The sequence below is a fragment of the Peromyscus eremicus genome, chromosome 9 (genome assembly GCF_949786415.1).
Source record: "Peromyscus eremicus chromosome 9, PerEre_H2_v1, whole genome shotgun sequence".
NCBI lineage: Eukaryota > Metazoa > Chordata > Mammalia > Rodentia > Cricetidae > Peromyscus > Peromyscus eremicus.
The window spans coordinates 67,410,121-67,423,475 of NC_081425.1; the positions used below are offsets into that span (position 1 = coordinate 67,410,121).

General features: G+C 42.4%; 1 protein-coding gene across 1 annotated transcript in view; it reads right to left on the minus strand.

Annotated features, from left to right (window-relative positions):
- Positions 1 to 634: 634 nt before the first annotated feature.
- The window catches only part of Rnf212b (ring finger protein 212B), a 31,944-nt gene continuing 19,223 nt past the window's right edge, over positions 635 to 13,355 (minus strand). Inside the window, exons 6-10 of the mRNA XM_059273086.1 lie at positions 10,280 to 10,446; positions 9,569 to 9,663; positions 8,290 to 8,351; positions 1,911 to 1,988; positions 635 to 712 (exon numbers count right to left, since the gene is read on the minus strand). Coding sequence (XP_059129069.1) covers positions 1,926 to 1,988; positions 8,290 to 8,351; positions 9,569 to 9,663; positions 10,280 to 10,446 — 387 coding nt within the window. The 3' untranslated portion in view covers positions 635 to 712; positions 1,911 to 1,925. The remainder of the gene's footprint in view (positions 713 to 1,910; positions 1,989 to 8,289; positions 8,352 to 9,568; positions 9,664 to 10,279; positions 10,447 to 13,355) is intronic.

Sequence of the window (13,355 nt, forward strand, 5' to 3'; positions counted from 1 at the left end):
TATATATAAAGGCTTGCCTTGAACTCATGGTGAAGCCATGGCTGTCGTTGAACTTCTGATCTTCCTGCTTCCACCTCCCAAGCGGTTATTATAAGTATGTGCCAGCTGGGCGGTGGTGGCACATGCCTGTAATCCCAGCACTCGGGAGGCAGAGGCAGAGGCAGGTGGATCTCTGTGAGTTCGAGGCCAGCCTCGTCTACAGAGGTAGTCCAGGACAGGCTCCAAAGCTACAGAGAAACCCTGTCTCAAAAAAAAAAAAAAAAAAAAGTATGTGCCATCATGCCCAGTTTATGCATTATTGGGGATCAAACCCAGGCCTTTGTGTATGATAGGCAGGCACTCTGCCAATGGGCTACATCTATACCTAGCCTGAGTCTAGGGATTCAATGTAGTCAAGTCCATTAACTGATTTAAGGGCTGGGTGTGTGGCTCAGTGATAGACCTCTTGCCTAGCATGTATGACACCCTAATTTCAAGCCCCAGCACACTTAAATTATTTCTGATTTAGTCTATTTTTATTCTTTAAAGATTCAGGACACATTTCAGTAATTCAGGACACATTTCAGTAAAGTAAATAAAAATAGAAAACTAGAGGACAGTCAGCATCTGTCAGCACACACTTGGTTCCCAGCAGTCAGACGACAAGATTTATTGATGCTTCAGTAGTGACAGCAGGCTGTAACTCCACTTGCTCATCCCACTGTTCTGGAACCTGTAATAGCAAGAGTTGCAGTGGCCATAAAAGGGTATCTCTTTTATGATTGTTTTCCTCTTTATTAATCTATATACTTTAGTAAGATGGAAATCTATTCTACCTATTGTTCTGACAAAGGAAAATCAAAACATTTCACAGCAACTGGATGTAGAATAAACAATGAGTAAAAGCATAATAAGCTGGACAGTGGTGGTGCATGCCTTTAGTCCCTGCACTCGAGAGGCAGAGGCAGGCGGATCTCTGTGAGTTTGAGGCCAGCCTGGTCTACAGAGCGAGATCCAGGACAGGCACCAAAACTACACAGAGAAACCCTGTCTCGAAAAACAAAAAAAGAAAGTATAATAAATTAGGGTTGGGGTTGAGGATTTAGCTCAGTGGTAGAATGCTTGCCTAGCAAACGCAAGTTCCTGGGTTTGGTCCTCAGCTCTGGAAAAAAAAAAAAAAAGACAAAAATATAAATAAATTAAGGTGTTGCTTATTAACATTGGCAACAGGAAAGCAATGTCCAAAGCTAAAAAGTGAGATTCAGAAATGAACCAGGATAAGTATATTACCCAGTCTCTCTGCCCCGAAGCATAAGGCCAAGGATTTCTGCAACTTTAGTTTCAAAGTAGGTAATGAAAGGCAGTACATGAGGGAGAGAGAATTATCTTCCTGAAGCCCAGTATAAGACCTAAAAGCTTTCTTGAGCATTGATATAAGATAGAGCCAGTGACCTGAGTTGGATCCTCAGGACAGACATGGTAGAAAGAACTGACTCCCACAAGTTGTCCTCTGACCCCTAACAGGTACATATACAAAATACATTTAGTAAACAATTCAAGGGTCTGAGAGATGGCTCAGCAGGCAAGCATGCTTTGTGCTTGGCAAGAAGGCCCAAGCTGGGTTCTCCAGCACCCATGTCAGTCAGCTCACAAACTGCCTGTAAAACTGGCTCTAGGAATCACACACCCTCTTTTGTCCTCCAAGGGCACATGCACCACACGCACCCATATGCAAGTGGAATACCCTCATTCACACATACACACATTTTAAAATTTTTTTAATGTTTTGAAGAGAAAAAGGAATATAAAGTTCAAGAGAAAAAGCAGCAGAATGAAACCAAGAAACAGCAGGTACACATTTTCCAAGCCTATGTCCCCTAGTGGGTACTGCACACTGAAGTCCATCCTTGAGCATTATGCACAGTTCAAACCTGGAAGATGGGTGTCTATCTGGAAATGCTCCATCCTTCTCTCCTGGCTAGTCCCATCTGCCTCTGTTGGGAGAATGTCTGTGGCAGAGAACAGATTTGCATGTTATGACAAAACACAAGTAGGGGTGTTTCCTTTAATGGAACAGAACCAACCGTCATTGCTTCCCCATGATGTCTCCTCATGGTGTGATGACTAACTTCCAAAATTTTATTTTTGAGATAGGGTCTCACTATTCCTGTTTTCCTAGAGCTTGTCTAAGACTTTTCCTATGAGCTTTCCCATTTCCCAGGCTGGCCTTGAACTCACGGAGATCTGCCTGCATGTTTCCCAAGTGCAGATATTAAAGGTGTGTGCCACTATACCCAGCCCAAACTAAGATTTGATACATCCTGTATGATGAGGGCTTTGTTGTTACTTAAGAAACTCTAGAATATGTCAGTACTTTGTGATAATGTTAAGTATATGAGAAACTTTGGGAAGACAGGAATATTTGACTATCTTATCAAAAGGCAATTACCAGGAAGGTAGAGATCTTACACCCCTGGGAATGAGGCACTTTTTCAATAATTATTTTTAATTTCTTAGTGTTTTCTTTTTTAAATTTTATGTTTAAGGGTGTTTTGCTGCATATATGTCTGTGTACCTCTGCACACAAAAGAGGGCATCAGAGATCCCTGGAGACTGGAATTACAGAGGGTACTAGGAATCCAACCCAGATCCTTTGAAAGAGCAGCCAGTACTTTTAAATGCTGAGTCATCTCTCTCTTTCTCTCTCTCTCTCTCTCTCTCTCTCTCTCTCTCTCTCTCTCTCTCTCTCAATTTACTTGTTTTTATTTTATGTGCATTGATGTTTTGCCATGGGTGTAAGGTCCTTTGAAACTGGAGTTACAGACAGCTGTGAGCTGCCATGTGGGTGCTGGGAATTGAACCCAGGTCCTCTGTCAGAGCAGTCAGTACTCCTACCACTGAGCCATCTCTCCAGCCCCTGAGTCATTTCTTTAGTCCTAAAAGGTTTTGTTTTAAAGGATGGACTAGAATAAGGAACCCATCATCCAACATTTAAAAAAAAAAAAAAACAAAACAAACAACAAAAACAAAAACAAAAAAAACCCCAACTCATGGCCAATATTTTATTTATATATTCTATTGCCTCTTTCTACTAAATTATACTAAAGCAAAATCTAGATACCATTTAATGTGCTGTCTTAGGGTTCCTATTGCTGTGAAGAGACATGCCCATTGCAACTCTTATAAGGAAAACATTTAATTGGAGTAGCTCACTTACAGTTTTAGAATTTCAGTCCATTTTTGTCAGGGTGGGGAGCACGGCAGCATGCACACAGATGTCATGCTGGCTACATTTTTGGCTTTCAGGGAACAGGAAGTCAACTGACTGTCACACTGAGGGAAGCTTGAGCAAAAGAGACTATCAAAGGTCACCTCCACAGTGACATTTCCTCCAACAAGGCCACACCACCTAACAATGCCACTCCCTTTGGGGGTCATTTCCTTTCAGACCACCACATTCTACTCCCTGACCATATCACAGTTAAAAAAAAAAACATATTCAGTCCAACTTCAAAAGTCCCCATAGTCTGTAATACTCTCAAATTTGTTTTAAAGTCCAAAGTCTCTTCTGAGATTTATGCAATCTCTTAACTGTGATATCCTTATAAATAAAATAAAAAAGATCACATACTTCCAACATATTATGACACAGGATATACGTTACCATTCCAAAATGCAGGGAATGGAGCATGTAAGGAAATACTGGACCAAAGCAAGAGCGAAAACCAACTGGGCAAACTCCAAACTCTGCAGCTCTGTGTCTGATGTCAAAATGTTCTTCATATCTCCAACTCTGTTCAGCTTTGTTGACTGCAACACACTTCTTTCTCGTGGGCTTGTTCCACTCCCTATTAGCAACTCTCCTTGGCAGGTATCCCATGACTCTGGCATCTCTAACAACTTGGGTTCTCCAACACAATCCAGGCTTCATTTTCACAGCTTCATACAACAGCCTTTTTACTAGCTCTATTCAGGGACTCCTCCAACACATGCCTGGCCTCAGTAGTGTTATTCCATAACTCCTTTCTTCTGTCCTTAACTCTCTGCTGCTTCATGGGGCTGGAACATGGCCTCCTTGTTCAATTACATCTTCACCAGCTTTCTGTCATTTACTGCCTAACCTTGGCTGTCCTAAAACTTGCTCTGTAGACCAGGCTGGCCTCAGACTCAGATCTGGCAGCTTCTGCCTTCCCAGTGTTGGGATTAAAAGTGTATCCCACCATGCCCAGCTCTTAAGCTTTTCTTTAGTGTCTTTCCACAAGTTGGAAACTTAGCTGGGTGGGATCTTGCCCTGAGGTCACCACTCCCTTTATTCCATTTCTTAACCCATTTATCTCCTTGAACACAGGATTTAGCTCCATTCCACTTGCTTGCTCCATTCCAGCTTGCTCCTTTTCACTATAAATCTTCATTAGAGTTACCACTAATATCCACACAATAGTGTCTATACTAGGCAGTTTTGAGATTTCTTCCAATGGAATTAATCCAAAACTCTTCACTTTAGCCTCAGGTAGACTCTTTGGACAAGGGTAAAAGGCAGCCACTTTCTTCACCAAAATATCACAAGAATGATCTCCAAGCAACATACTAAAATTCTTCTCCTCTGAAACCTCTTGAGTGAGTCCCCCCACCCTACTCTTAGCACCTTGTCTTACATGTTCCTACTAGTTTGCCCCATTAAGCCGTGCTTACAGCATTCTACTTCTTTCATAACCCAAATTACCAAAGTCCAAATTCCTCCAAACAAATACATGGTCAGGCCTATCACAGCAATACCCCAGTCCCTGGTACCAACTTGTTTTAGTTAGGGTTTTTATTGCTGTGAAAAGACACCATGTCCACTGTTAACTCTTAGAAGGAAAACATTTAATTGGAGTGGCTTGATTACAGTTTTAGAGGTTAAATCCATTATAATCATGGTGGGGAGCATGGTGGCATGCATGCATATGTCATGCTGGCTACATTTTGGCTTGCAGGGAATAGGAAGTCAACTGTCACACTGAGGGAAGCTTGAACAAAAGGGACCTCAAAGCCTACCCCTACAGTGATATACTTCCTCCAACAAGGCCACACCTTCTAATAGTGCCAATCCCTTTTGGGGGGGGGGGTCATTTCCTTTCAGACCACCACACTTCCTATCCATAAATTTTTATATTTACATATATATGTGTATGTACTTGCTCTTATATATGTGTAAATATAGACTCACCAGACCTAAAATACTACTCGGTGTTTAAAGTTTGGGGCATAGTGTTGCACACCTTTAATTTCAGCACTCAGGAAGCAGAAGCAGGCAGATCTCTTTGAGTTTGAGGCCAGCCTGGTCTACATAGTGAGTTCTAGAACAGCCAGGGCTACAAGTGAGACCCTGTCCCAGAAAAAAATCTTTAATAGTGCCCAACAGAATAAGATTCCTCAAGTATCTCATAGATGCAGGGTTTTTTATTTTTGAGATAGGGTTTCACATAGCTCAGGTTAGCCTCCAAACTTGTTATGTAGCCTAGGATGATCTTGAACTCCTGATCCTCCACCATTGACCTCTCAAGTGCTGAGATGATAGGTGTGTACCACTACACCCAGTTATAAATGTGTTTCTAACAGGATTCAACTTGGGGCCACATATTTATAGGTCTCTTGTATTTCTTTATAGGTTGATCTCTGTTTGTAAGGTTCTATGAGAGGGATGCTGTTCCTTCAGTGTTGCTTCTTACAGCTCAAACCTCAGGTTTTTGGGGTGTTTTTGTTGTTGTTGTTGGTTTTGAGACAGTTTCAGGTATCTCAGTCTGGCCTTGAGCTCCTAATCTTCCTACTTCTACCTCCTAAATGCTGGGATCACAGGTGTGCTGTCACTATGCTGGGCTCCTAATATCTAAAAAAGAAAAGAAAAACAGCAGCAGCAATAAAAAACTTCTTTTCCTGTCCCTTCTTCTTCTCTCCATTGAGACATGGGCCTTGAGCTTGATATGTGGGCAAGGATACCTTTGAACTTCTGGTCCATCTCCTGAGTGCATGCACCCAGTTTTATGAAGTGCAGGGCATTGAACCAGGGCTTTGTGTATGTTGGGCATGCACTCTATCAACTGAGCTACATCCCTAGACTTTTTTTTTTTTTTTTTTGATTTTCAAGACAGGGGTTTCTCTGTGTAGTTTTGGTGCCTGTCCTGGTTCTTGCTCTGTAAACCAGGCTGGCCTTGACTCACAGAGATCCGCCTGGCTCTGCCTCCCGAGTGCTGGGATTAAAGGCATGCGCCACCACCGCAGCCTGCAGCCTGGCCTGACCTTTTTTTTTTTTTAAACTTAAAAAACATTTAATTTACATACAAAGAAACTGGTTTCATTATTAGACCTTAATTTCTTTTTATTCTCTTGTTCGTTTTTTTAATTTTTTTATTTTATAATTTAATTTAATTTTACATATCAGCCACAGGTTCCCTTGCTCTCCCTCCTCCCGCGCCCCCCTTCCCCCCAGCCCACCCCCCATTGCCATCTCCTCCAGGGCAGACTCCCCCTGAGGACTGAGTTCAACCTGGTAGATTCAGTCCATTTATTCTCTTGTTTTAAGGATATCATCTAAGGCCTTGTATATGCCAAGCAAGCACACTTATCATTGACCTATATCTCTAGTTTGTCTATTTTTTTTATCTAAGACAGGTCTCTGGCCAACCTGACCTGGAACTTCCTGTGTAATCAAGATGGCCTCAAACTTGTGATCTTCCTATTTCACCTGAAAACCTAGGATTGTAAGTACCTGGCTAATTTTCATTTTCCAGATGGGGTTTTACTAAGGCCTGAAACTCATACTATAGCACAGGCTTAGCTTTGAACTTGTGGTCCTCTTTTGCCCCCGTTTCTGAGTAGCTGAGATTTCTGAGTAGCTGAGGGCTTTAGCCACTAGGCCCTACTTAAATTTTGATTTTTTTTACTGATAAAATAAAGGGCATCCATGCAACCTAAGTCAGAAGCTCAGTTTTTAGTAAAAGGGGGACCTGTAGGGCCCTGGCCCCTGTTTTGGGTAACTGTTGCCTTGCTTGCTGACTTTGACCTTGATATCCTCCCTATGCTCCTGCCGGGTTCCACCCTCCTGAATGCTTAAAGGAAGTTCCTTGTCTGTGTATCCTGCATAATGGGCGTTAACAGCTTAGATGCAAGACTGTAAAACATCGATAGCGAACTTCTGCCCTCCGGGGTTCTCCCACTGTGCTGTAAGCCTGTATTTAAGACCTCTTCCCTCCTTCAATAAACAGCATTTGGCATTAAAAAAGTAAATAAATAAAATAAATAAATAAATAAATTAATTAAAGTTCTTTTTTTTCCAAAATAAAGTATTCCTCAACAAACAAACAAAAATAAATAAATAAAGGGCATCTTAGGGGCACTGGAGAGATGGCTCAGTGGTTAAGAGCACTGGCTGCTCTTCCAGAGGTCCTGAGTTCAATTCACAGCAACCACATGGTGGTTCACAACCATCTATAGCGGATCTGATGCCCTCTTCTGGTATAAAGACATACATGCAGATAGAGTACTTATATACATAAATAAATTTTAAAAAATTAATTTTTTAAAAGGGCATCTTGGATTATGGAAATAAATATATCCCAATTTTAATATGCAGGAACTGTTTCTTGGTTCCTGAGAAACTTTCAGTGAAAATAGCCTCAAAAAAAATCTCAAAACTCAAGACACAAAAGTGGAATTAAAAGGCAAGACTGAAAATTTCACTTACTGGATCTCCTTACAGACTTCGACTACACCTTTTCCTTTTGTTGTTTGAATTAGGATTAGTTTCATAAATTCACCTTGAGAAATAAACGCTCTTCCTTGTTCATCCAAAAGATACATTCCATTGAAAAGGACTTTTCATTGCCCGGCTGATAGTGCAGGCCTGTAATCACAGCTGTCTGGGAGACTGATGCACGACTAGCCTGGTCAACTCACGAAGATCTGACTTAAAAATGGAAAATGTCTGGGGATACAGACGACTGGGAGAGTACTTACTTACAATGCACAAGGTACCCAGTACCCAAGACAAAACAAAAACTTTGTTGTGGAACTACTGGAAATGTCTGTGTGCTTTTGGCCAAGACTAGTTACTGTTATGTGACTTAATTTTAGAAAACACAAAACCAGCAAACTAGTCTGTCAGTAAGACAGACTCACGAAACTGCGAGCATCCGAAAGCACTTGTGTGTCACGGTGACACCTGTGTCACTTGCCACTGGTTACCTTCTACCACTCTAGGCCTCAGCCTTTAGTGTGAAGGCCTAACTTCAACAGTTCTACACACATACAAGTTAGGCTGCCAGACATCACCTGTAGGACCGGAAGTTGGAAACCAGGAAGATTCTCTGGTGTGGCTCTGCTCTCCCTCTGACCTGAAGGATAGGACAGAATTGTGACAGATAACGTACTTGGGCAGTTTCTCAGTCATGTTACTTGTGGGCCACAATATCTAGTGAGCTCTTAAATAAAGACTACTACTTGGAAAGGGAAAGACTACTAAGTAGCTTGGCACAGTGGTATATGCCTGTAATTTCAATATCTGTAAAATCAAGGCAAAAGAATCATGAGTTTGAGACCAACCTGGCCATAGACAGTTCAAGGCCAGCCTGGACTACATGGGAAGACATGTATGTATGTATGTATGTATGTATGTATATGTATATATTTTTAAAAGTACATACCTATAATCCTGTAATGCCAGCCCTTGGGAGACTAGCCTCAGTTACAATGGGAATTCCAGGCCAGCCTGGGCTAATAAAAGAAAACATGTCTGAAAACAATTAGCTAAGCACTTTGAGAAATGGGCCATCATATCAATTTTCTTTCTCATGCCAACACAGCTATCTACGGTGTCATGTGGACAGAACAGTCTGAGGCTGGAGTTTAACTGGAGTGGAAAGAGGCAGTGTAAAAATGTGGAGCAAGGCTGGGAACATCAGGACTTTAAAAACAGACACTGGATTTTACAGCCTTTGGAACTGAACTCCCAACATGTTCAGTGTGGGATTTAAAAATCCGGAGCTCAGTTTTTTACATTTATTATGTATGTGTGTACACACGCACCAGCACACACACACACACAGGAGCCATGATGCACAGATGGATGTCAGAGGACAACTTTGAGGAGTTGGTTTTCTTGCCTTCCATCATACAATTTCCACACCCATGGATCCTAGGGATCAAACTCATGTCACCAGACTTGGCAGAAAGCCTTTACCTGATGAGCCCTCTTACCAAACCTCAAGTGGGATGTAAAAAAAGCCAAACCTGGTGGTCTGTGCCTGTAGTTAAAACACTGGGGACGCAGATGCAGGGCAATCACAGTTTTGATAAACCTGGACCTCACTGATGGTCGAGGCTATCTGACCTGTACAAGACCCTGTCTCAGGAAGTCTAATTTGTGATTAGGACACATAGGAAGGCCCTAGTCCTGGGTTTCATCCCTAGTTTGAGGACAATATGAAAGAAGGAGCCAGCCTAATCCTCCAAACTGTACATAACAGAATTTAACTGGTGACAGGTTTGTACTATTCAGGCAAAATTCAGACCTTCCCCTTATTGTAAAGGAAACTTGAGAACATTAACTTACCAGAATTGTTGGGAGTAAGGACTCTTGTGTGGCCTGAGTCCCCACTGAGGAATGGTCTAAAAGAAACCCCCTGCCCAGAGGAGGCAGATGAAGGTCTAAGGAATGGAAATAAAAGCATCAATAAAGCTAGAATTGCACCATCCCAACTGTAATCCCAGGCGTCTGGATCCACAGAGGCAGGAGGATTGAAACAAGTTCAAGTCCAGGCAGGTCCACATAGTGAGTTCCAGGATAGCCAGGGTTATAGACCAAGACACTGTCTCAAAAACTAATCAACTAACAACAATAACAAAGGTAAACTCAAAGGAGGAAAGATAAAGGTAGAAGTGTATGTAAAAAGTGAGCTTTTAGGACAGAGAGGAGAGAAAACCCTGCCTACAACTGAGAAGACAATGACTTGAATGCATATTATACACAGTACTCTTCATCTTCTCATAAACTACAGATTATGTATGAATGCTAGTAGAATAAGCCAATAAGGAACTCTAAGAATGCTGGCAGAATCACTATGAACACATCCCTAGAAAAGGAAACAAGGCAACTATGTATGGTTGTGCTTACCTGTGATCCCAGAACTTGGAGGCAGAGGCAGGAGGATCAGGAGTTCAAGGGCAGTCTCAGCTACATAGTGAGTTTGAGGCCAGCCTGAGCTACATGAGACCCTGCCTCAAAAACAAACACACACAAAAAAGGAAGTGCAATATTACTTACCTGTAAGAGAGGCTACGAGTTGAAGCTGGTGAAGGGGTTTCTGGAAAGCATAAATATGAGCCAGTGAGATAATCCAAAAGGGATTTAGAGGCCAGTGTGAAGGAAATGGCATCAAAGGTTTTTTGTATATATTTTAGGGTTAGGGCTAATGGTAAGTGAAAAAGCTCCTAAGTCACTTAGCAGCACCTCATAAAAGTACTCTTTTCCCTTTCTTGAGTGTGGAGGTCAGGGGCCATCTCTGCCTTGAAGTGCTTTAATGTGTATGTGCTTTCTTTGGCTTTCCCTTTAAGATGGTACTGAAAGTGTAGCTAGAGACAAGAGTCTTGAAATTGTCTAGGAGAGACCTCAGTTAAAAGAGAGTGACACAGAGCTCCAAAAATGATCCCCAACAACCAAGGCAAGGAAAAGTTTGCAAAATCAGTCAGAATATCATTTCAGAACTCCTTAAATTTTAAAGATTTGGTGGCAATCTGGAAAATGTACATTAATAAAAACAAAAAACTGTGAATGTGAGTAAAAGCAGCTAATATTGTAACCTTTCAACTATATTCATGTCTCATCAAGCTCCATGGGTATCTTTGAAAACCAACAGGCCATAATCATGATGAAAAACAGGTTTGATAGTCACTAAAGTGAAGGAATGGGACTGGAGTCTTTCCAAGCTACCACCTCTACTTATGTGTTATATAGCACAGGTGTGCATATGTGCATGTATATGCACATGTGTGTGGGGGCCAGAAGTTGATATCAGGTGCCTCTTTTATTTTTTAACTATTTTATTTTATTTTGGTTTTTTGAAACAGGGTTTCTCTGTGCAGCCTGGAACTCTATGAGTTCCTGGAACTCACTCTGTAGACCAGGCTGGCCTCAAACTCACAGAGATCTGCCTGCCTCTGCCTCGTGACATTTTTTTTTTCAGTTTTTGAGACAGGGTTTTCCTGTGTAGCCTGGATGATCTAGTGCTCATGGGGATCCACCTCTTCTGCCTGCCAAGTGCTGGGATTAAAAGTATATGCCACCACACCTAGCCATTACCTTTTTTTTTAAAGGTCTATTTTAAATTATGTATATATGTGCATGTGAGTACAGTTGCCCAAGGCATAAGATCTCCCAGAGCTGGAGTTATAGGCAGTTGTAAGCTGCCCAATGTGGGTGCTAGGAATAGAACTCAGGTCCTCTGCAAGAGCAATATGAGCTTTTAACCATTGAGCCACCTTTCCAGCCCTAGTACCTTATTTTTTGATATCAGTCTCTCCTACAGAATCTGAGCTCATTAGTTCTGTTTGTCTGGATAGCCAACCAGCACTCCAGGAAATCCCCTGTCTCCACCTCCCCAGTACTAAGGTTATAGACACATGCCACCGTACCTGGATTCTACATGGGTGCTGGAGATTCAAAGTCAAGTACTCATGCTTGCCCAGCAGGCAACTGAGCCATCTCCTCAGGCCCTCAAAGTGCATTTTAGACAGCTGTCATTATGTGAACTGTTTGGTTCCCTGGAAGACCTCACACATGGGACTGTGGTTTGATGCGACTTAGAACTAAAGGTCATCACGGTTTTGAGATCAGAGCTCACCACACACCAGCCTGTGTTCCTTGAAAACAATAAGGCACTTGCTTTGGCTGCTTGAGAAGATAACTGTTAGTTGGGGCAAATAATAGACTTAAAGACATAAAGGAAAATGGAGGAATGTGACATCTGTGGGGACTCTGAGACGTTCCAACACATGCCCAGTGTCTAGGCCTAGGACTCTGCACAATGCAGGAAGCATCTGGAAAGGCCTAAACTCTTACCTTGAACTAACCTCAAGGGTATACAAAAAGAAGGTCTCAAGGAACAGTTGTCAGTTAGATGACTGAATGCTGAACGTGTGCAAACTATGTGACATACAAAGAAAAGATTATGGCCTGTATAAAGAAAAGTAAATAGCTGGGCAGTTGTGGCATACACCTTTAATCCCAGCACTTGGGAGGCAGGTGGATCTCTGTGAGTTCAAGGACAGTTTGGCCTATAGAGCGAGTTCCAGAACAGCAAGGGCTACACAGAGAAAGCCTGTCCCGGAAAAAATTTTTTTTTATAATATTTGCTTTGCTACACAAACCTGAGGGCCTGAATGCCTGGGTTTGATCCAGAGAACCCATGGGAGAAGGAGAGAACTGACTCCCAACACTGTCCTCTGGCTGCCACGTGTGTGTTCTACAGCTCCTGACCCCCGCCCCTCCCTCATACAATAATAATAGTGACATGCTAAAAGAAAGGATGAGAATGGGGCTTCAGCAAATCAAGAAAGAAAACCATATAAAAAAGAACCAGTAGGAGCTGGTGTGTGTGTGTGTGTGTGTGTGTGTGTGTGTGTGTGTGTGCGTGCACGCGTGTGTGGATTGCTCAGGTGGTAAAGAACTTGCTGTGTAAACGAGAGGACCTACATCTGACCTGTAAAACTGGGTATGGCATTGCAGTGTGAGCCTGAAACACCAGCACTGGACGAGGTCAGAGAGAGTTGGATCCCTAGGATTCCGGAGCCAGCCAGTCTAGCAGAAATTGCAAGCTCAAGTGAGAGACCTTGTCTAACAAATTAAAATAATGGTCCTCACAAAGCTCAGGGAACACTAAGGAAAATGGGACAGTAAAATGTAAGAGCTGGGGGATGAGGAGGAGCACTGTGAAATGCTGTCTTTTGGGCATGCCACGAGCCCCTGCACTCACCAACTCCCAACAGCTATGGTTTACCTGCACAAGATAAAGCCAGCAAACAATTCCACTATGGATAGGGGAGGGCTATGAAACTTCACCTCAGCTGAGGAGTTATTGGCAATTGAAGGGGTGTCATTTTTCTTTGGGGGTGTAGTTGGTAGATTGTCTTATGTTCATGTAGGCAGAAACTGGTAGATTATTTTTTTTAAAAAAAGAGGGGAGCAGGGGAAGAACATGAAGGTGGGAGGGAGGAGTGGGGTGATCTGGTGTGGGTATGGTAAATTTTTTTTTTTTAAAAAGCTGGGCATGGTAGTACATACTTTGATCACAGTACTGGAGAGGCAGAGGCAGGTGGATCTTTGGACTCTGAGGCCAGTCTGT